Source organism: Vairimorpha necatrix, chromosome 2 (genome assembly GCF_036630325.1).
Source record: "Vairimorpha necatrix chromosome 2, complete sequence".
Taxonomy (NCBI): domain Eukaryota; kingdom Fungi; phylum Microsporidia; family Nosematidae; genus Vairimorpha; species Vairimorpha necatrix.
Genome location: NC_088817.1, coordinates 1,064,481 through 1,087,161, shown reverse-complemented (window position 1 = coordinate 1,087,161; position 22,681 = coordinate 1,064,481). Strand labels below are relative to the sequence as shown.

At 28.6% G+C, this 22,681-nt stretch overlaps 14 protein-coding genes across 14 annotated transcripts; 5 read left to right on the top strand and 9 right to left on the bottom strand.

Annotated features, from left to right (window-relative positions):
• Positions 1-806: 806 nt before the first annotated feature.
• On the bottom strand, positions 807-2,612 carry VNE69_02205 (mechanosensitive channel of small conductance (MscS1E); the record flags this gene model as incomplete). The annotated part of the gene is made up of 1 exon (XM_065472757.1): positions 807-2,612. The coding sequence occupies one exon, from the start codon at positions 2,610-2,612 to the stop codon at positions 807-809; it is 1,806 nt and encodes a 601-aa protein (XP_065328829.1).
• Positions 2,613-2,719: 107 nt separating this feature from the next.
• VNE69_02204 (structural maintenance of chromosomes protein 2 (SMC2)) lies at positions 2,720-5,758 on the bottom strand (the record flags this gene model as incomplete). Its single annotated transcript, XM_065472756.1, has 1 exon — positions 2,720-5,758. The coding sequence occupies one exon, from the start codon at positions 5,756-5,758 to the stop codon at positions 2,720-2,722; it is 3,039 nt and encodes a 1,012-aa protein (XP_065328828.1).
• A 152-nt stretch (positions 5,759-5,910) lies between these two features.
• Positions 5,911-6,504, top strand: VNE69_02203 (cyclin-C; the record flags this gene model as incomplete). Its single annotated transcript, XM_065472755.1, has 1 exon — positions 5,911-6,504. One exon carries the CDS (start codon positions 5,911-5,913, stop codon positions 6,502-6,504), a length of 594 nt encoding a protein of 197 aa, XP_065328827.1.
• A 777-nt stretch (positions 6,505-7,281) lies between these two features.
• Positions 7,282-8,706, top strand: VNE69_02202 (putative spore wall protein 4; the record flags this gene model as incomplete). The annotated part of the gene is made up of 1 exon (XM_065472754.1): positions 7,282-8,706. One exon carries the CDS (start codon positions 7,282-7,284, stop codon positions 8,704-8,706), a length of 1,425 nt encoding a protein of 474 aa, XP_065328826.1.
• Positions 8,707-8,851: 145 nt separating this feature from the next.
• VNE69_02201 (uncharacterized protein) lies at positions 8,852-11,412 on the bottom strand (the record flags this gene model as incomplete). Its single annotated transcript, XM_065472753.1, has 2 exons — positions 8,852-8,927; positions 9,716-11,412. The coding sequence occupies 2 exons, from the start codon at positions 11,410-11,412 to the stop codon at positions 8,852-8,854; spliced, it is 1,773 nt and encodes a 590-aa protein (XP_065328825.1).
• Positions 11,413-11,643: 231 nt separating this feature from the next.
• On the bottom strand, positions 11,644-13,008 carry VNE69_02200 (putative subtilisin-like proteinase; the record flags this gene model as incomplete). The annotated part of the gene is made up of 1 exon (XM_065472752.1): positions 11,644-13,008. The coding sequence occupies one exon, from the start codon at positions 13,006-13,008 to the stop codon at positions 11,644-11,646; it is 1,365 nt and encodes a 454-aa protein (XP_065328824.1).
• A 1,147-nt stretch (positions 13,009-14,155) lies between these two features.
• VNE69_02199 (tRNA-splicing ligase RtcB) lies at positions 14,156-15,544 on the top strand (the record flags this gene model as incomplete). Its single annotated transcript, XM_065472751.1, has 1 exon — positions 14,156-15,544. The coding sequence occupies one exon, from the start codon at positions 14,156-14,158 to the stop codon at positions 15,542-15,544; it is 1,389 nt and encodes a 462-aa protein (XP_065328823.1).
• Positions 15,545-15,796: 252 nt separating this feature from the next.
• VNE69_02198 (uncharacterized protein) lies at positions 15,797-16,282 on the top strand (the record flags this gene model as incomplete). Its single annotated transcript, XM_065472750.1, has 1 exon — positions 15,797-16,282. One exon carries the CDS (start codon positions 15,797-15,799, stop codon positions 16,280-16,282), a length of 486 nt encoding a protein of 161 aa, XP_065328822.1.
• A 104-nt stretch (positions 16,283-16,386) lies between these two features.
• Positions 16,387-17,097, bottom strand: VNE69_02197 (uncharacterized protein; the record flags this gene model as incomplete). Its single annotated transcript, XM_065472749.1, has 1 exon — positions 16,387-17,097. One exon carries the CDS (start codon positions 17,095-17,097, stop codon positions 16,387-16,389), a length of 711 nt encoding a protein of 236 aa, XP_065328821.1.
• Positions 17,098-17,374: 277 nt separating this feature from the next.
• Positions 17,375-18,046, bottom strand: VNE69_02196 (uncharacterized protein; the record flags this gene model as incomplete). Its single annotated transcript, XM_065472748.1, has 1 exon — positions 17,375-18,046. The coding sequence occupies one exon, from the start codon at positions 18,044-18,046 to the stop codon at positions 17,375-17,377; it is 672 nt and encodes a 223-aa protein (XP_065328820.1).
• A 153-nt stretch (positions 18,047-18,199) lies between these two features.
• Positions 18,200-18,505, bottom strand: VNE69_02195 (E3 ubiquitin-protein ligase RBX1; the record flags this gene model as incomplete). Its single annotated transcript, XM_065472747.1, has 1 exon — positions 18,200-18,505. The coding sequence occupies one exon, from the start codon at positions 18,503-18,505 to the stop codon at positions 18,200-18,202; it is 306 nt and encodes a 101-aa protein (XP_065328819.1).
• Positions 18,506-18,895: 390 nt separating this feature from the next.
• Positions 18,896-20,470, top strand: VNE69_02194 (uncharacterized protein; the record flags this gene model as incomplete). The annotated part of the gene is made up of 1 exon (XM_065472746.1): positions 18,896-20,470. The coding sequence occupies one exon, from the start codon at positions 18,896-18,898 to the stop codon at positions 20,468-20,470; it is 1,575 nt and encodes a 524-aa protein (XP_065328818.1).
• A 93-nt stretch (positions 20,471-20,563) lies between these two features.
• VNE69_02193 (putative methyltransferase) lies at positions 20,564-21,616 on the bottom strand (the record flags this gene model as incomplete). Its single annotated transcript, XM_065472745.1, has 1 exon — positions 20,564-21,616. The coding sequence occupies one exon, from the start codon at positions 21,614-21,616 to the stop codon at positions 20,564-20,566; it is 1,053 nt and encodes a 350-aa protein (XP_065328817.1).
• Positions 21,617-21,737: 121 nt separating this feature from the next.
• On the bottom strand, positions 21,738-22,661 carry VNE69_02192 (NOL1/NOP2/Sun family protein; the record flags this gene model as incomplete). Its single annotated transcript, XM_065472744.1, has 1 exon — positions 21,738-22,661. One exon carries the CDS (start codon positions 22,659-22,661, stop codon positions 21,738-21,740), a length of 924 nt encoding a protein of 307 aa, XP_065328816.1.
• Positions 22,662-22,681: the final 20 nt, after the last annotated feature.

Below are 22,681 nucleotides of genomic sequence, written 5' to 3'. Positions count from 1 at the left end.
TCCTTCGGTGGTTTTTTTTTATAAAATGTGCTGGATCATTTCAAAAAGACAAAATGTTTCGAGGATTTTTGTTCTATCAATCTTTTAAACCTATATTTTTCTATATTAATTTGATTTTTAATTTAAAAACTTGGCTTATGCCTGAATAAATTAGACCATTCATGTATCGTGAGCTATAAACATTTAATACTTCTAATAGATACATTAAATATTTATACTCGAGATTATTTACTATTGTCTTATAGTCTAAATTCTTTAAGATCGTAAATTTCAGAAAAAAATGTTGTTTTTTAATAACCAATTTAATGCAAGCCTGTTAATTAAAACAAAGAGAATAGAAAACAATTTTAAAAATGACTGCGGGTTTTTGAGATCAAAAAAAACTTTTTTTGATTTTATAAAATTTAACTCATTATTGACGCGATACTAAATAACGGTAAATAGGTATAATAACACATTGAGATATCCATTAAGTTAGGTGTTTTAGTGAATAAGATTTATATTCATCTATCAGCATCAAGTATATCCGAGCATATGTTAGCTTTTATTTACTTATGTATAAAAAGAGTATATTTATTCAATAAGCACACTAATAGACGCAATATGATTAGATAATTATATTATTATTTTATACATAAGGACAAATAACAAACAAAGAACTAAAAAGTTTGTCAAATATATATCCCAACTCTATTAAACATACAAATAAAACAAATACTTAATGTATAAACTTTTTTCATATTTTATGCTAGTTTTTTTTTATTTATACTTATTGTTGAGATATTTGACACCAAACAAACAAATTCTTAACCAACTTGATTTTTCCCGCTCTCATTTTTCACTGTGACTCTTTGTATTGGCAAATTATATTCTATTTCTAATACCTGCAATGTTCTATTTAAAAATGACAAGAAGCTTGTCTTCCTCTTGAGATACAATTCATAATTCTGCGAATTAGTTTTATATTGCATATAAACCTTCATATGCAGTTTATTACTGTTTTCTATTGATTCGTAGTTCACCATACAATATTCTGTATAATCTTCTTTATGTTTCTTAAGAAATGCTTCTATAGTAGTTTTAAGATTTAGTAATTTGCTCTGATCAGTTCTAGAATTAATTTGTATTTTATGAGAATCTGCTATTATCCCGCTTCTCCTGATATTTGTGATTAATTTGGTGCTTAGCAAGGAATTCGGGACATAAACACAAGTACCATTCCATCTTAAGAATACGGTAGAGAAGACATTAAGTTCTGATACTACCAAATTCTCAATATGATTATCAAGATTGACTAAGATTCTGTCGCCAATATCGTAAGGATGAATTATAAATAAGAAAATTAAGCTACTAATTGCATTAGTAGAAAAAGAATTAGAAATTATTTGCGTACCAAAAATGGCCGAAATTATCCCGGCAGTAGAAGCCAATTCTTCGAATACTTTGATATAAAGCATCAGTGCTACAAGAATAATAAGGAATTTTATAAATAAACAAACTCTGTCTAAAGCGGCACTCATTTGTTCTAAATTCTTAGTTATGATATATTTCTCCCTGTCTACCCTTTTAATTATCCTGTAAAAGCCTTTACCATCAAGTCTGTATTTTGAAGGAAGATTGAGTAATTTAATAAACCTGTCTACTAAGATGGAAACCCCTTCTTTTTCTTGGTTTTCTACTGTTTTTATTAGGTCTTTTTCTTTATCAATATATTGATTTATTAAGAAATTTATATCTCCTGTATAATTAATTTTATAATTAGTCAGAGCTCTAAAATACAGACTATTTGCTTTCTTTAAGGCGCTTTCTTTGTATTTCTCTTTCTTTTTTCCTTTCTGCGAGTTCTTATAACTTTTCTGGAATTCTTTGAAAAGTGACCTTCTTTTATTTAAATCCATATGATCGTCGACTAGATATTTATTAATCAAATATTTAATCTTCTTCGGGTTATTTTTCCTCTTAAAAATACTTAAAAAGACATCTTCTGCTATACATTTCCTTATTCTTTCTATATAAATACTATAATTAAAATTTATGCCAATTGACAAGGACCAGACTCGTAGGCCGGCGAATAAGAAAACAGAAATGAGAATAATATTCAAAATATCTCCTAAATACAATTCGACTCCTTGATTGTATTTTATACACACATTAAACTTTTTAGTATAAAAATAAATAATATAAAAAAGGCACACGAAAGATAAAGAAATGTGTTCAGATAATTCAGTGACGTAATAAAAAGGCAAACAAAATATTATGAAATTTAGAACTAAGAAGACGACAGAAGATAAAAATAAATTTAGGAATATTAAGCCTAAACTTATAAAGAAAATGTCTCCATTTTTCTCTTTTACTTCTATTTTATCTTTCCAGAAAATCAAAGACAAAATTAAGCAAGTAAATGTGCATATGAAGATTATGTAATATCTCAAAGATAAATTGTCTTCGGCTTTGTCTTTTAATTTTAGAATTGTAGATTTAAAATCTTTTTGTTCTGCGTCATAATCAAATTCGTCTTCTGAATTTTCAGAATCTTCTAGTGAATATTTGAGGGAATTTATGTCTTCCAATTCTTCGATCTCGTCTGATTCTTCGTATTCTAAATTTGACATAAAAGGGAAGACCAAAAAAAACAAAAATCAATAAAAAAAATAAAGGAGAAATAAACAACACCAGAAGATTTAATAAATGTAAAATAAAATATAACTTAATTTAGATTCTACTTAATTTGACATATATTGGATTTCCCATCCTTAAGAAATACTTTATAAACATTATCTGCACTTTCATACATCCCATTCTTCAAACTTATGATAATAAACTGACTCTTTCTAAATTCATGCTTTATAATTTCCCCAATACTCTGTGTGTAACTTAAATCTAAAGCTGAATCAATCTCATCAAAAATATAAAAAGGGGCAGGGCGGTAAGTCAATATGGAAAATATCAAGCACAAAGCAACGAGACTCCTTTGACCACCACTTAATTCAGTCAAGGAATCCTTCCAATTGCCTACTTTGACTTTGAGTTCATATTCTGATGCGCCCGACTTCTCGATTTTAACATCAGAATCTTTTAAAAAATACCTCAGGAATTTGCCCACTTTCTCATTCAAATGTTTAAAAGCCTTCTCGTTTTCTTTAATTCCAAGGAGATTAAAATTCTCAATACTGCCCATGATATTTGACTTGTCTTCTTCAAGTTGTTGGATTTTCTCTTTTAAGGATTCGATAATCATCTCGTTCTTTTCTAGTAAATCAAAATTCTGTGGATCCATTCGTACTGTATTTTTACTAGAACACTTTTCTAATATTAAATCAATCTCAGACAACCTGTCTAGTAAAATCTTGTGCTCTGACTCGTCCAATTCTTGTTCTTTAAAATTAAAGACCTTGTCGTCAATATTTAAAGACTCAAATATCTTCTGATTCTCCCCTTCTGTGTATGTCTCAAGCCAAGTGGTGTTGATCGATGAAATAAAATCCGAGTCTTTTTCTTCTTGTCCTTTCAGGCTTTCAACTAGCTCGGCGTACACTTTCGTGATTCTGTTTCTTAATTTGGATGTAGACCTTATTAAATATTTCTGCTTGGGCTCTAAACCTTTAATCTGTCTCTCGCTTAATCTTTTATTACTTGTCTTGATTTCTAATTCGCCAAGTTTGTCTTGGATCTTCAGGATTTTATTTATACAATCTTCCTGGGACTCTTCATTTTCTTTCTTTTTTATCTCTAGATCTTTTATATTTTTAATATATTCATCTTTTCTATTAACTAAGTCCTTATGAATATTCTCTTCCTTGATGGACTCTATAATTTTATTCCTGACCTCAGTCAATTCACTTCTAAAGTCGGCAGTACAAGATTCAAATTCTGTAATTGTCTTGATTTTAATTTCTATGGATTTTAATTCTTCTACTAATTTCTCTTTCTGTAGACATTTGGATTTCTTAATCTTTAATAATTCGTATTCTTCTTGGCACTTTGTAAAATATTCATAATTTTGTTCAGCTTTCTCTATTTTGCATTGAAGTTCCTGGATTTCTTTTTTACTAGTAATTTCAATTTTGTATGAAGATTTTCCTCCTGTGAGCGTACCCTTGGGATCATAAACATTCCCATCTAATGTAATGCACATGATCTTCAAATCATAACACATTTTCTTAGCCATCTCCGAATCTTCAAAGACGAAATATCCATTAAAAACATGTTCCATGGCTTTTCTCAATTTATCATCAAAAGTTATAAGGTCGATCATATGCTTTCCTTTAGACTCCTTGACTTTTCTAATAAAATTCTTATCAACAAATTTAGACTTGATTTTGTTTAAAGGAATGACACTAATTCTACGATCAGAGGTATTTAATAATTCTGACCCTATCTTTTCATCTGATACAATGACATGTTTGGATTTACTCCCCATTATTGTAAATACTGCCTCTTTATATTTATCATTGGTTAATGTTATATTTTCATCTACTGTCCCGTAAATATCATTTCTAATTGGGTAAATTAATTTCATCTTCAAATAATTAAGGCGCTTCTTATCATTGGCCAGTGACTCATAATCGACTTTATATTTTTCTATGTTCGATATTTTATTATTAATTTCTTCTATTTTTAAATCTTTCATGTTTTGATAATTGAATTCTAATTCTGTCTTTTTGATTTTCAAATTTTCTAATTCTTCTATTATGCTGAAATCTTTACCTCCCAACACTGCCTCGTTTTTGATATTTTTTAGTAAAAAACTCTCTCTTTCTTTTAATTCATCTAAATTAGTTTTCTTTGTTGGTACTACAAGTTTGTCTAGTTCTATTTTGTATTTCTCGAGTTTGTTTGTTGGGTCTGTTTTTCTTAGTTCTTCTAATTTTAATTTCTCATCTTCTAATAATTCCTTAATATTTATTAAGCTTTCTTCACATTCTATGTCTTGTAATTCCATAAGTTTACTTTCTAAATTTGTCAACTCGTTTTTATCTTTAATATATTGTTCTACTATATTCCTCAAATTTATCACATTTTTAGATATTTCATCTGTCAATATTTTTTGTTTAATTTCTTTCTTTTCTAAGGTTACTTGTTCTTTAATCTGATCTAAATTTCTTTGTTCAACAAAGGCTTCTCTTTCTTCTCTCAATCTCGAATAAAATGGAGATATTCTTCTCTGTAAGGTATCTCTGACTTCTATAAGTTTTCTTTCCTTTTTTTCTAATGCTAAAATTGCCTTCTCTTTTTCTTTAGTGTAAGATCTTGTTCCTGCAGTTTCTTCTATTAGAGTTCCTATTTCTTTACTTTTCATATTTAGTACTTTTGTTATATGCCCTTGCATGATAATAAAGAAGAATTCTCCCTTTTCTGAGTTGATATTCATACTTGAGCATAATTTGTTTATAGTTGAATATGAACAACTGTGGTTGTTCAAATAAAACTTTGTTTTCCCTAAGTTGTCAATTGATCTTGATATTATAATTTCATTATAATCTTTGTATCCTTCTGGACTTTTAGATTTATCAGTATTTGATAAAACAAGTGTCACTTTACATTCCTTTCTATTTACATTTATAAGTTCTTTAAGTGTGTTTGTTCTAAGAAGTTTACCACTTTCTAGTCCTAGTGTAAATATTATACCATCAATTATATTACTTTTGCCTGATCCATTTAGTCCTGTTATTGCGTTGTATGATTTACTAAGATTTCTAATGATAGTCTTATTCTCGTAAATTTTAAATCCATCCAATATTATATCCTTGATAAACATGGGCTGAAATTGGTATTTCAAAATTATGCATATCTGGAAAAATTCAGTCCTTTTATATTTTTTTGCATAAACACTTTGTTTGTTTTAACAAACAAAGTGTTTAATTCCCAGACTATCTCTTTGTTTTATAAATTTCAAACTTCTTTCTACCCATGGAGAATATTTTTAAAAATGATATCAAAGAAGGAAATAAAATAATTTTATTACTTTCTGAATCTTTCAAGTCTCCTATCAAGCAAGTTGCCATTTCTCAGATTATTTTCCAGCATACTTATCCTACATTTTTCAAGAGAGAAAGTCATTCTCTTATTGCTCTTGATAGTTTCTTTATAGCTGGTAAAATTACAGAGAATGTTATTAAACTTCATGTTTTACTTGAAGCATTTTATAAAATGTACAATATTAAGTTTCCTTTGGAGAAGACTATTTTTATAGAAAGTCGTATGGTAGAAATGTGTCAGTTTAATTTTGACATTATTCCTGTACATTTGTATGTTCAGAGTATTTGTAAAGATCTTGAGTTTGAATCAGAGGCCAAATTGGAGCTTGTCTCTGAGATACACAATGATAACAGAGTTAATTATATAAATTATATAAATGGGATTTATGATCCAGAGATGGTGTCTGTGGCTACTTTCAGTGATAAAGAAATTGACATTTTTGAAGTTGTCTACCATAAAGATGTAGACAGGAAAGTCATAAGAGAAATTAGAAAGCTTCTTTTTAAAGACAAGGAATTTAAATAAATGATTTGTAAAACAAAATAAAAGATTTAATATAAAAAAAATTTATGAGCTCTTATATGTTATTATGATTTCTATAACATTCTATAAGCTTTTAAATATTTTATATTGATTTCTATGTAACATTTTGAAAGCTCTTATATAAGCTTAAATTTTTATTTATAAAGTTTTATACAAGACATTATACATAGAAAATTCTATTATAAATATTTTTATAATAATAATTTTCTATATAACATTTTACATATAAAAAAATATTAAACAATAAAATTTTGATCTAAACATCAATTTAAAATATTACTAGTGACTTGATTATGTTTAAACATTTTACGATTTTAATATTTCAGGAAATTGGTTTATAAAAAATTATACATTTTCAATATATTATTAAAAAAAACACACATGACTACGTTATGTATAATCTGAAATATTAACACTCTTCTAACATTATAATAAACTATAAAATATAATTTTAAATATTAATTTTATAGTTTATAATTTTTTACTCATAGACAAGTTTTACACAAAATAAACAAAAAAAACCTTTTTTCTGAATATTTAAACTTCTTACTAAAATTAAAAAGCCTAATGTTTTGATGTAACACAAATTTGTTTGTGTATAAAAAAATAAACAAACAAAAAAATAAAAAACTCAGAACATATTAGTTTTTTAATATTCTCAAATTTATATTTTTTTTCTATTATTTTTTTAATTAATTTTTATAAGTTTAGGCCACAACAAACAAATAAAGATATAAAAAGAAAAATTCTACGGAGGGTATGTATATGCGAAAGATTCCTTTAATTCTAACATTAATATCTTTCATAACTTGCAGTTGTCCTTGTCCTTCTGACAAAAATTCACCAGATAATTATTCGATAAAAAATTTATACAAGATAAGTATAGCTCAACAGAATGCAGATGGTACAGCTTTCGATCCAGCAACTAGTTTTAGCTACAATATTCCCGGTTTTTGCTATAAATATTTTGACGATGAAGATCTACTAATAATCCATTATAACTCTGTTGGAAAGAGAAGAACAGCAAAGATTATCATTGAGTCCAGAGATAACCATGTACCAACATTAGTATCTTTGATAGCTCCTACAGATCTTAAAGATAATATTGCTATTGAAAATACTACTGATGCTGATACTGGATTTATAAGATTCACTCTAGGAATTACTGTCCTAGACTCCGCCGGAGAAGGCAATATCAAGATTAGATTCCTCTCTACAGTTGATATAAATGTTGTCTCGCCCGCTACTGATAATACATACACTCTATCTTCAGAATACTTCAATGAAGTAGGTCAGAATGTTACTTTAACTGCATATCCTTTGAACAATGTTAATTCTCACTGCAACACAGTCAAATGGTTCAACCATACAAAATGTTATATTAAAAAAGCATTTGAGAAAAAATGTATCAGTGAGGATATGATCTTTAGACTGTGCGCCCACTACAATGCTGAATTATGTAGACAGAGAGAAGCTGCTTGCGCAAGAAAATTGAGACAATTATGTTGCCTTGAAAAGAAATGCGAATCTAGTAGTAGCTGTAATGACAGTTCTGAAGATTGCTATGAAAATAAAGAGCCATGCCACAAACCAGTTGAAGTTTCACATTGCGAAATTAGTCCTGAAGCGATTTACAAATCTGTATCGATTTGTACTTTATTCAATCTTTACGTTAGCAATAAATTGCAAACTCCTCAATTCCATGATCTTGTAAAAAATTGTTATGAATTAAATGTAGAATTATCTCTAGAAGTAGTTGTTTCTATATTAACTAAATTCCTGGGAGGAGTCAAGTATGAAGATTCAAACGTATATGATTGCATAGTTTTGGCCAATACATTTAACATAGAGTCATGTTCTTCATCATATCTTAATTCAGTATATGGTAACAAATGCAATGATGGTCATTTCAAAATTCTTTCAGATTTGTGCAAGGTTGACTTGGCTGTTAGAGCTGATATTAATGTCTCAACTACAAAAGTTCAATCTATTACACCATTAAAATCGTGCAAAAAGGTCAAAAAGGACGATTGTAAGGATGATGATAAACCAGAAGATTCAAGCGATAAAGGAGATGATGATAAAAAGGGTGGATCAGTATTTAGTACAAAGAAAGTTGCCATTTCTATAGGTATTGTGGTTGTTGCTGTCGCAGTAGCCTATTCTGTTTCATTCTTACTTTGAAATTAAATGTATATCCTATAACTATTTATTTGTCAAAATTCAAAAAATTTTATATAAAAATTTTTTAGAGAGAAAATTATATTTTATGTAAATATTATACTTTAAATGATTACAAAAATTCAAAATGTCTATCTTATACAGTGATTCACGACGATAGATTTTCGTGATGCAGCTTCTTGAATTTACTTACTATATTCTGTTCTATATTTTCCAAAGTTAATCTCACGCGTGCTTAAAATAGATTCTTTTTTTAAAAAAAAAAATTTGTTTAATTTTTTTTCATGAATTCGTTTGTGATTTTATTTAGATTTTGGTCAACGTAACGAACTACTGTTAGTTAATGGTATTATATCTTTTTGAAGCTTAATTGACAGGAGAGGATATGTATTTACAGTTTAAAAACATATATTCTGCGGAGTACCTTAATAGATTATTATTACTTTGTTTTTTTATAAAAAACAACTTATAGTCGATATCATGTACTATATCGAAGTTAGCTTCTTATAAGGATAGAATTATTATTCTAATTACATCTTACAAATGCTCTAAAAAATTCCGAAAAAACTATAAATTCCTAGTTTTTTACAATTTTTTTATTACAAATAATATGTTGCAATTATATTGTCTGATATGAGTATAGAATAATTTATAAAATTACATCCTGCATTTGTAGCACAAAAAACTTCATTATTCCTAATTTTTTTTAATAAATATGCTACAATGATATTAGCCGAATATAAGTAGAGTATAATTTATTTAATTACAGCTTATGTATGTTTTCTAAAAATTTTATTAGCACCCGCTTCGTCGATAGTTTTAGAAAATATTCTATCTATAGAATTTCGTATTTTAAAAAATTCTAATACTTCCTTATGTATCAAAAATATATTTTAAATTACTTTTGCATGATAATTTTAAAATTTTTTATTTGTTACCTATAAATCTAAATAAATTTTTTTTAAAAAATAAAGAAAAGAACAAAAATATACCAAAATAAAATAAACATAACAGGATTAGTGAATGTTTGTCCATTTTGTTTTCACTCAGATTTTTAGCTATCTCATACATATCAAAAGATTTCAAAAACTTATAGTACCTAGGGTATTTTACAACTTCACTCTCTTTTACGGCGAAATAATTTCGAGTGATCAGATAGACACTAATTAAAAATTTAGATTTTTTCGCCATAAAATAGTTAAATAAAGGAATATTAAATTGACAATTTAGCAAAACTATCAAAATGTCATAAATATTTAAAATAATTGATACCAATATAAAAGGAAAAATAGAAGATATAAAACTATAAAAAATAAAATAAAAGTATACAGTACTAGAATTGAATGCTACACCGTGGTATTTCCTTATAAATGTATAGTCTTCATCAATAAGATAATTTGAAGAATAAAAAACGCATGTATAAATTATAGAGGAAATTAAAGAAGTCTGTGGCATCTTTTTTATGTATTCGGTCTTAAATATGTTGTAAAATTGCGAGATGCAATGAGTTTCGAAAAATATTAAATATTTTAAAAAAATTAATAACGTAAAAAAATCAAAAATTTTTTCAAATTTTTTCAACCACTTTGGTAAAATTGTAAATTTAGAAATCAATGATAAAACAGTATAGTCAGTATTTTTGACCGATAAATGATAAATTAGAATCCAACAATAAATTTGTAAAAATAAAAAATGTAAAGAAAACCAATGCTTACAGCAAAAAATTATCATAGTAATGTTCCCTACGTTCGTGTAATAAATACTTAGTTCATTTGATATTTCTGGTCTATTAAATTTTAAAGTTACGAGAGTCAATGCTTTACTGAGATCTGGAGTTATAGATTTGCAAAATTGAATGAAGCTCGACCATATTTTACATTTGTAAATTATCATTTGTAAAAAATTTTCTACATTAGAATTATCTTCGGTAGACACAGAAGAAGACGAGTCTAAGGATGTTATACACGAGTCATTATCCGTAGTGCTATCTTCATATTCGTAATAATTCCCATTTGGTATATTATTAAACTTGCTTACATACGTCTCATATACAAATGATTCATAATTTTTTATATTACAAATATTACCTGTTAATGAATCTATTTCCTTATTATAAGAAGATATTGTTTTATCATGAAAAACAATAAAACTATCGAACAAATGTTTATCAAAAGATTGAGTCTCTACAAATATTATTGATTCATTTAAAACTGAATATTTTTTCAATAATCGTAAATAAAACTCAGTACTTTTGTACGGGTCGAGAATTTCATAACAATAGGCCACTTTTGATCCCGAGCAGGCTGCTATAGCCATTTCTAATATATTAGAAACAGAAGGTCCCAATTCGCCTATACATAATTTTCTATATTCCCCTAAATCGAAATCTTTTATAACTTCATCTGCTAATTTTTTATTAACAAAGTAAAAAATGTCTTCAACTTTATCTTCGACATTGAAAAATGTGTAAGGATTCAATAAACATTTAGAAAATTTATACTTAATTTCTTCATTTTTATAATATATTTTCATATGTGCACTAAGTAAAGGTATTTTCTTAAATAATGAAGCGGTAAATTCAGATATAAAACATTCTCGTAATAAATTGTATCTTCCCATAATACCACAAACGCCGTGTACTTTGAATTTTTGGTTAGTGCAGATTATTTGTTCTTCAATGTAAAAAGTCATGTTGTTAATTTCTAGCATATTCTTGCCCTTTATGAAATAACGAAATTTAAAATCTTAGAAATTAAACTTTGAGGGCTTTCAATAAAACAATCAAAATCCGTTAAATTTATTAACGGTCAAAACCAAAATTTGCAAAGAAAATAAAAACCTCTGGAAAATCTAATACGAAAAAAGGAAAATTTAAAAGCCTATTTTTTTTTATATTAAAAATAAAGTAAATCTTAAAAATAATATTTTAAAGGTGTAAATTTATTTATTATTTTCTTCAATGATATTCTTTATAAACTTGTTAGTTGACACCAATGGAAGTTTTTCTTGTTTATTAAACCAGTTTAAAGGCCATAAAGCTTCAATATACGATTTTTCTTTCATTTGATTCACCACTACATGTTTTGTATCTTGTAAAATCTTCTTTTTCAATTCTTCGGGAGAATATCTTTTTTGTCCTAAATATAAAACCATCACACCAGTCACATGAGGACAAGCCATGGATGTACCAGATGCCAATGTGGATCTTCCATTTTTCCATGCGCTTAAAATGTCGACCCCCGGGGCATACACATCAACACATTGGCCGAAATTACTAAAGTCGGCTGTCCTATCATATTTATCTGATGCGCCAACTGTAAAAGCGTGTTTTGAAGATCCCGGCGAATACGAGCATGCGTTTTCTTGATCATTTCCTGCTGCTACTGCGAAATGTATCCCGAGTGAGGTAGCGTAATCCACTGCGAAATTTAAAGCCGATGATTTTACTCCGCCTACGCTCATGTTTACAACCGTTTTTGGTTGTAATTCAGAATTATTAATAAAAGATTCTAAACTCTTTTCTAAATTTGGTGTCTTTTTCATTCCTAGATAGCTGGCAGTTGCAATGTCATAAAGAAGATCTCGTTTCTTTTCATGTTCCTCAATCACATAATCCACACCTTTTAGTATTGACGATATCATTCCTACACCATTTAAGTCTAATACTTTAACTGCTACCAATGAAACTTGTTTGCTAATTCCATATCTATGGCCTCCCACTACTCCAGCTACGTGTGTTCCATGTCCATTTTCGTCATAATTTGGCGAATTTAATACGAAATTTGCTCCCCATCTCGCTCTACCTCGAAAATCTGGATGTAAAACATCTATCCCTGTATCAATAATAAATGCTTCTACATCTTTACCAGCGTCTTCAGGATAAATATATTTTCTAGATCTCAGATATTGTTTCCCCAATATTCTACTCAATCCCCATGGTGCTCTTTCCTGCACAGCCAAAGTTTTTTTATTTATATTACTTTTTTTTTCATTTTTAAATTCAGGTGTTATATAAAAATCATAATATTTATAATCAGCAGTTTTTACAATACTATCTTTTTCTACTATTGCTACATCCGCATCATTTTTAATTTTTTGTACTGTTTTTTCATCAATTTTTGCTATATACCCGTTTTTAATTTTTTCAGTAATAAAAGATTGAGGTGAAAAGTATTGTAAAGTTCTTGTCATTGTGTTTTCATAGTTTTGAATGGATTGATGGGTACTTAGATTGGGCTTTATTTTGAATAATACTATGTAGTTATCTAGAGAAAATATGAAGCCAATGAGAAAAAATGGTTTCATTTGTTATTTATGCATTGTTGATTTTTTTTTAAATATTGTGAATGAAACTGTTTGTTTGTTGTAACAAACAAACTGAAACAAATATTTTTAAATGAAAAATTTTCAATATAACTTTAATTTTAATTAAAATTATAATTTTATGTCACTAGAATTAGTAATTTCATAAGATTTTATTAGTACAAAATGCTATAAATAACTTTTTTTTCAGATTGTATTAATTTATATTAAAGAAAATCTATTTTTCATTATACATTTTTTTAAACAATGAATATTTTAACCAGTGTTATTTTGCAAATTATATGTTACCACTATTAGTTCATTTACTATTTTATTAATTACTATTAAACAACTCATCTTCACTCCATTCTTCTGCTTTATATTCATTTTTTTCTTGTATTTGTCGCACATCAGACCTTTTAATTTTACTAAACAGTCCGTATTTAAACTTAGTAAATTTTTCATTTTTATTATTATTCATTATTTTTTTTTAAAAAAAAATTATTTAAAAAATCTACCACCGCATACAAACAAAATGGCACAAGATCGAGACTTTGTATACCATTATTGAGGTTCTTTAGGCATATTGAAGGTGGGTTTGTTAAATGGTTAGACATCAAAGATGTTTAAGAATCCCCTGTTTGGGTGTGGTAGATAAAGGGGGATAAAATATTTTATTTTTTAAAGTTTTAAATATAATTTGTTAATAACTTAATAGACCTATAAGAGTAAAGAAGATTCACGATCCATTTACAAGTTTTGTAATCCAGTACTTTTAACAGTCTAATAATATTGTTTATCAATAGGTTTGTGTTTTTTTACTTTATTATTAATTGTGTTGAACATATATATACAATAATTTTAGGCCTTAACAATAAATTATTTTTAACGAATTATTGGCCATCTACTCTCAGCTTCTTACTTAACCAATGAACACAATATTATTTTTCTAAAATTGATTTTTTTTATATGTCGTCTTTCGATCCCACACACTTTTTTAAGTAAGTCAATTTATCTTTTTTTTCTTGTGCATTATCAAATTATAGATGTGGACCATATAAATTTATTTTATCCATCAAATAAAATCTTTCTAGTTTGTATTTTTCATATTTTTTTTTCCGTTATTAATTTACTTCTTTTATCCCCTCATATGATTAATATTTCAAATCTAAAAATCACTATCCCAAAATCTCAAGATTTAAAAATGAACACTGATTGTATTATCTACGCTTCCAAACCTCTTCATGATCCCATTCTCCAAGACAAACTTTTATTAACCCAACTAATTAATATTTCCAAACTTCCCACTGTTTCTAGACCAGTCATTGGTTTACCAGATCTTCATCAAGGCTACGTCTTCCCTATAGGTTCAGTTACATGTTTCGATCTCCACAATAACCCTCTTATAATTCCTGGCGGGGTTGGTTATGATATTAATTGTGGGGTCAGATGTCTAAAAACCAATTTACACTTATCAGATCTTAAAGATATCGACTCTTTAGTCGATATCTTTGACCTTTCTCCTGTTTCATTACCACTTAAAGATCTCAATTCTATTTTAGATGAAGGGTTAAATTTTTTAGTAAAAAATAAATTAATAACGGTCGATAATTTAGAGTTTACAGAATCAAATGGTAAATATCAAGGGAATAGTCGACTAGTTAGTCAGAAAACTAAAGGAAAAGGTATAAATCAGTTTGGGAGTCTTGGATCTGGTAATCATTACGCTGAAATCCAGTATGTAGAGAAAGTGGTCGATAAAGAAAGATGTGAAGTTATAGGACTTAGAGAAGGGCAGATAGTTCTAAGTGTACATAGTGGGAGCAGAGGATTAGGACATAATGTGTGTAAAGAAAGTTTAATAAAGTTTAATAATGAAGTATTACTAAATAATACAGGTGGATTTATAAATGATACAACTAATATGAATGAATCTGTTTATTTACACGCAGATAATATTTTATCTCAAGAATATCTCAGTGCCATGTCAAGTGCTTGTAATTATGCTTTCGCTAATAGAGCCATGATTTCCCAGACTCTTTCTAATAATCTCAAGACTGTTTTCCCACATTTCGAGTCCCAATTAATTTATGATACTAGTCATAATATAGCCAAAGTAGAAGAAGACCTTGACGCTCTTGTAATCCGAAAAGGAGCCAGTAGAATACTCGAGCCTGGCAATTTAGAGCTTCCTTTCGTATATCGCAACATAGGTCAGCCTGTCATGGTAGGTGGCTCAATGGGCACATTTTCTTATATAATATGTGGCGAGTCGAGTAAAACTTACAGAAGCACATGCCACGGCTCAGGACGAATAGTAACAAGGAAAGAGAGTAGTACGAGATTTAAGTATGAAGAAGTGATTAGAGATTTGAAAGATAAGAATATATATATTAGAAGTGGGAGTAAGAAAGGGATAGTAGAAGAGGCGCCTGAGTGTTATAAAGATATAGATGAAGTAGTTGAGTGTAGTGAAATGAATGGAATAAGTAAAAAAGTGTGTAGATTGAGGCCTATAATAGTATTAAAAGATATGTGAAAGGTAACAAAATAAAATATAAGTTTATATATATTTAATCTATAACTAATATTTAGACTTATTACATATACAATAAAAAACTAAGCATATACATATTGGATTAAATATATACAATATAATACATTATGTTACATATTATTTATAAAATATACAATATAATACATTATGTTACATATTTGATAAAATATATACAATATTAAATACAAATATAACTTGGACTTTTTTTTGATATTTACTGCCCTTTACTTTCAAATGCAGAAGAATATTCAGTCTTACTACACTGAACCCACAAAATCAAAATGTAAATCTGATCAAATGAACTGTATAGAATTCGTAGACTACATCTCAAAATACTTTAAGAAGATAGACAATGACACACTGTCAGTCTTAGATCTCACTCATCCTGGAGACATAGAGTACTCTGATCTCCTGTACCAATTAATTATAAGTGACAGAGACTTCTCATTTAAAAATGAGAAGTCTCTAGTACAAGTCAATAATAAGAGGAAGACACAAATAAGGAATATAATAAAGAATAAAGTGAAATATATCTTGATATTTGAGATGTTAAGGGAGATTGATAGTGAGATGGAGAGTATTTATATAAAGAGGAAGAAAGGGTATAAAAAGAAGAAGAAAGATGAAGATACAATGAGAATTAAAGAATTATTAGAGAGACGAGAACAAATAGAAAAGGAATTTAAACTTGATAGTCAACCCCAAGACTACATAGACTAATTTATAATAAATAATTAAAATATTAGTTTTTATATTAATTTCATATGATTTTGTTTGTTTAAATTTAATTAACATACTAAATATGCAAAATATTAAATTGTATATTAATTTGGTATATATTTATTTGCGAGTATAATTATTAATATTGTTACTAAGCACATTATTCCTATATAATAATTTACTAGTTCACTATTATATTCATATTTCAGTATTATTTTCCTGTATTCATCACTCTCGAATAATTCCTTCTCATTACAAAGATAAGTGAAGTGTAAAATGGGCGGGCCAGAATAAGCGGGGTGGATTTTCTGTAAATTGGCCTCATTGAATCTTATATCTTCCTTACTGAATCTTATAGACCCCATTTTACACTCCGAAATTTCTTTACTTACCTCTTTACATTCCATCTCTTCTTTACGCTTTAAATCGTCTCTAAGCTTTAAATATTCTTTGCTCTTCTCTTCACATTCATAATCCCCTGTTATGTCTATCTCTGCTTTACTTACCTCTTTACATTTCATCTCTTCTTTACTTTCTTCTTTGGTGCGCTGTGGCTCGAAGTAGTAGATGTCCCTTACTTCTTCCCTACTAATCGGGTCTTTTAATGTGTACACATGCACTGTATTGTTAAATATCTCATATCTCATTTCTACTATGTCTTCAGTCTTGTAGACATATTTAGTATTGTCACATACTAAAATGCAGAGCAGAGGCGTCTCCTGGACTATAGTACTGTAATATTCCATACTTATAGGATCTATATAATCCAGAGACTGGGTCTTATAGACCTTGTCATTTATGAAGAATGAGATCATTATTTATACAGTGCGAATTTGTTTATAAAATGAAACAAAAAGTAAATAAACAATATAAAATATTATATAATTATACTATATTTAATATTATATCAATTAAATTAAATATATATATATATCAATTATATTTACTTTATATTAAAAATAAAATATTATATTAATTATATTATATTAATTATGGTTAGTATATTTAATTTATATTTTTTTAATTAACATACTAAATATGCATGAATAAATTTATAACATCTTATATATATCTTAATATATCTTATACAAATCATTTCATGTTGTGCGCTTTTGTTATCTTGTCTTTATATTCTAATACTTTCTTCTTACAGAATATCTTATACCTTATAAATCTCTCTTTATGATATTCTACTTCTTCTTTTAATTGACTCATCTTCTCTTTATATTCTTCTATCTCTTTACTGTGCTTCTCTTCTAGGCAGAGTATCTCTTTATTCTTCGTCTCTGTGACTTCTTTCTTTATATTCTCTACTTCTTTCTCTATGAGGAGAAGGAGTCTATTCCGCAAGTGGAGCATATTCTTGTGTGTCTCTTTTAGATCTCTGAATTCCCTCTGTATCTCACTTATGATGTCATTTTCTTCTTTGTTCTTTATGCTGAGTTTATGCGGGTTTATTTTGTCCCCTGTGGAATCCACTCTTTTTTCTAGATTGTATTCATTCTGGAGATCTCTTTCTTCTTGACTGTTTATTAATATCTTCTCTATATATTGATTATGTAGTTCATTAGTCCTCTGATCTTCTTCTATATTGAAATTTATATTATATTTCCTTAATATATCTTGACTATTACTTACTACCTTATTCTCTAATATGTGATTATTACTTGTCTTATTTAAATTTGTTTTGTCTCTTAAGACATTCTTCTTAATTTTGATATTGTCGTCAAATACATTTCCCAATTCTACGTCACTTTCTTCCATAAAAAGGGGGAAAATAAACAAAAAAGAACAAAGGCTTAAATAACTATAATTTATGATATAATAAAGGCTTAAATAAAGTACAATATAATAAAGACTTAATAAGTTATATTATAATATTATATAGTACATTTTAAATTTGATTTTATGGCTCATTTATTGCTTATATTTTACACTGTCTTTACTCTCAATACTGGGCTGGTAATAAGTCCATGGCTTAGTATCTAAAGGACACACATTTTTAGACACTAGCCACCGGCTAATACAGTGAGAATGAAAGGCGTGATTACAAGTCCCCCATGAGACACTACATTCTTCATCATTAAGAAGACCATTCTGACATTCAACACACGAGTCCATAATATGATTCCTACATATCGCACATGTCTCCACTTGCATGTCAAGAGACCAGAGGCCTACTAAATTCCACTTCTTGAGAGTTATAAAATGATCTGGATTCATTTGGGGTGAAACAAACAAAGTCAGCATAAAAAAATGAAAAAAGAACGTTCCATGAAAAATAAAAGTATAAAAGAAAAAAAACAGCATGAAAAAAATGAAAATTAGTATAGAATGTATTATGCATGAAAGAAGTATTCAATAGATGTATTATGCATGGAACATATGACTGCATACGATAGTAATGCTATCCAATAGTTATTTATATTATGCATGTTACATATGAAATAGTTACTATGCACGCAGTATATTGATACTAATACATACAGCATATAAATAGAGTATATATTAGTATCAATATACTGCGTGCTCTTATACCTGTTATTAGTTGATTTGATAACTGTCAATACACTCCACTTGTAGAAATTAAATTTAAAAAACACCCCACTAGGAATGATTAAGAAGAAGAAGATACAAGAAATAGATCCCACAGATATAAACCCAGACATAATAAAACATTTCTACTGCGAGGAAATGACTAGTACTGTAAATTCATATAAACCAAATATATTCATAAAAGAATCATGTACAGAAGAAATAGATTATAATATAAAGAACTTGACAAATAATATAAAGAGACTAATAAAACTAAGAGATAGTGAAACAATAGAAATAAATCCGAGAGAAATAAACACAAACATAATAAAGCACTACATGCCACATATAAACCTCAAGAGCACTAAAAGGAAGAAGTCAACTACCAAGGGAAACATAGATGTATTATATGATGATATAGATATAAATAAAAATATAAAGAAAGGTATAGATTTATTATATGATGATATAGTAATAGAGAAAAAGAAACACATAAGAGAAAAAAAGAAATCATTAAGGCAAAACATAATACAGGAAGAAAACATAAAAAAAAAGAAGAAAATTAAAAAGATGCGCAATATAGTACAAGAAGATTTGATACACGAGAAAGATATAGTTCAAGAAGATATAGTAAATGATAATATAATAAATGATAATATAATAAATGATAGTATAATTAATGATAATACAATAAATGATAGTATAATAGAAGAAGATAATAAAATAGAAGATAATATAATTCAACCTGTTCATTTTGAAGAAGAAAAAAGATTAAATGATATTAGTACAGATAAAAGACTAAAATATTTCTTGAAGAAATCTAATCCAAATTTCTACAAAGGATGTGAGAGTGTAAAGGACTACGTAGAGAAATCTGAGGCACTACTAGTGGAAAAAGGAAGAATAAATCAAGTCTCTCAGCCTCTCTTAAATAAACCAGGAAGAAGACATAAATTCATAGAGTGTAAATTAGAGCAACTTAAAGAGCCCTTCTGGACAGAAGAAGAGAAAATACAATTCAGGAGAGCAGTCTTGAAATATAAGAATAATTTTGATCTTATAAAGAAGATATTCCCTAGTAGGAATATGGGAGATATTATTCTGAGATATTACTGTAATAAAGATAAGACTTATCATTATATAAAGAAGAAGTCGGGGAGGATTAGTGACGCAGAGTGCAGTCTCTTTATAAATGGCACCTGGACTGAGACAGAGAAGGAATATTTCAATAAGAAATATCCCGCCTATGGGAAGTCTCTAGTGAAATATCAGAAAGATCTCCCTAAGACTCAGAAGGAGTTAAAAATATACTTGAAATATTTCCTGAAGACCCAGCAGGTCAAGGGCCCTAAGATCCCCAGTAAATTTATGAGTGACTGGTCTACAGATGAGAGACAGATCTTTGCCATTTATTATCCCTTTTTTAATAAGAACTGGATTACCATGTCTGGGCATTTCAGTACTAAGAATAGTAAGGATCTTAAGATGTACTACATGAAGTATTTTAAGAATCTAAGTCATTATGAGCAGAGATTTGAGACATATATAAAGGATTATGACCTTAAGAGCCGGACTGACCCCATTCTCCATAATGGAGAAGATGAGGAATCATGGGCGGCGTCAGTTGGGTGGATCTTTAAAGCCAATTCCTAAAATCAAATAGATTTGTATAAAGTTCAAGATTATTAAGATGGGATTTATTAAGTATATTAAAATATAACAAATATAATTACATTTATTTTTATGTTATTCAATAATGTCTTCTTCTTCTTTTATATCTTCGTCATTGTCTTTTAGTGTTGTCTCCTTTAATTTAGTCTTCTTCTTCTTACTGTCGTCTTTACTACTATCATTCTTTATCTTATCCTCTTTAGTCTCTTCGTTCCCTTTCAAATTAGTCTTCTTCTTTTCTTCTTCTAGTTCTTTTCTTATTGTTTCTATCTCTTTTAATCCCGCCATCAGTCTATTCTCTACATCTCTTCTCTTCTTCTTTGGTATCTTAGAGTCCTGGAATATATTCTGTGTATTTTCTTCTTCGTCTGATGATGTCAATCTTGATCTTTTATTACTTCTTACTACTTTGACTGTTGTACTTGATCTTAGTGCTTTCTGTAGATTTCTATGTAATTCTGATCCTGGTCTTACTATTAGTACAGCGTCTTTTAAGATATTATTAATATTATTATTAATATTACCTCTTCTATCATCATCATAATCATAATAATCACTATCATAATTACTATCATTGTAATAATCATTGTAATTAGTATTTTGACATGTGTTCCTTTGATTATTCAATATGCTTCTTTCATTCTGACACATGTCTTGTCTAGACACTTGCCAGTTCTCTGGTCTACAAGATTGAGTAGGCGGGTTGATTTTCTGTGGATTACAAGTGTACTTTTCATTTTGTCTTATTGGTACATTACAAGATTGAGGAGTAAGACAATTGGTCTGTTGAGGAGCAAATGAGGGTTGCACTACTGGCTGAGTTTGAATGGGCTGTGGAGCATATGTGGGCTGAGTTTGAATGGGCTGTGGAGCATATGTAGGTTGTACTGCTGGTTGTACTACTGGTTGTGTTATAGGCTTCATTACTTGTGTGGGTGATACACATGCCTGTTGTGGTATGCAGTTAGTCCCTAAATTGTTTTTTAATATATTCTTGCTCGAGTTAGTCGCCATATAATTCTCCAGTCTCCTGTCCATGTCTACATATGGAATATCTTCATAGTTTTCTAAATTATATGCGCCTTTTATACATATTAAGTTTATTAAGAGGAATTTTATAGTCTTCATCTTAAACAGATCACAATTAGAATAATATTTATTAATATGAAACGAGTTTCAAGTTAGAAAAGAAAGATTTAATGATATAAAAGATATATAATATAACATATTATTAATATTAAATTAGTTTTTATTGTTTTTCTATCTTGGCGTAGTAAAATCCATCCATATTGTGCACATGTGGGTATATTCGCCGTGTCAAGGACATACTAGGGTGATAAGCCACTCCCCTGAAAGTAGGGAACCCTGGTCTCCCCACATCCACTTCACACTCCACTACTCTGGCATTCACCCTCTTACTCAAGAGATAAGTCACTACTTCTTCATTCTCTTTTACTAATACTGAACATGTACTATAAATCATTATACCCCCCTTCTTCAGTGTATCAAACCCTTTAAGGATTAATTCCTTCTGTCTGAAGACTGTCTTTCTTAAGTCTGACTCTGTCCTGTTCATCTTAATACTCTGGTCTTTAGAGATGACCCCTGTGCCACTACAAGGGGCGTCAAGTAAGACTCTGTCTACCAAAGGGAGACAGAGTCTTCTTGCGTCCATATTCAGTACTATAGCATTCTGAGTATTCATTCTTAGTAGATTACTCCTAAGAGACAAGACCCTCTCCTCATTTATATCATTACAGAATAATACGCCTGTATTATTCATAAGTGCACTGATATATTGACTCTTCCCCCCTGGGGCACTACACATGTCAAGGACTAGTAGATTGTCTTTTATATTGAGATTTAGTACACTCAACATAGAAGAAGCCCCTTGGATGATGTAATGACCTGCTAGATATTCAGGAGTGGCTCCTACTGGCACACTACTACTGAAGACTACTAGTGCGTCATCACACCACTCTACATTCTCAATGTCCATGCCTCTAGAACTGAGTTTCTTAGTGAGTTCTTTCTTAGTAGTGAGGAGTTTATTGAGTCTAATGGTGAGGGGTCTTTTCTTGTCAGATTCTTCCATGAAGAGCAGTGCTTCTTTCTTGGGGAAGAGAGACAAGATTGTCTCTCTTAAGAAATCATTATAAGAATTCTCAATCATTTAAGGGGGGGTCAAAATTG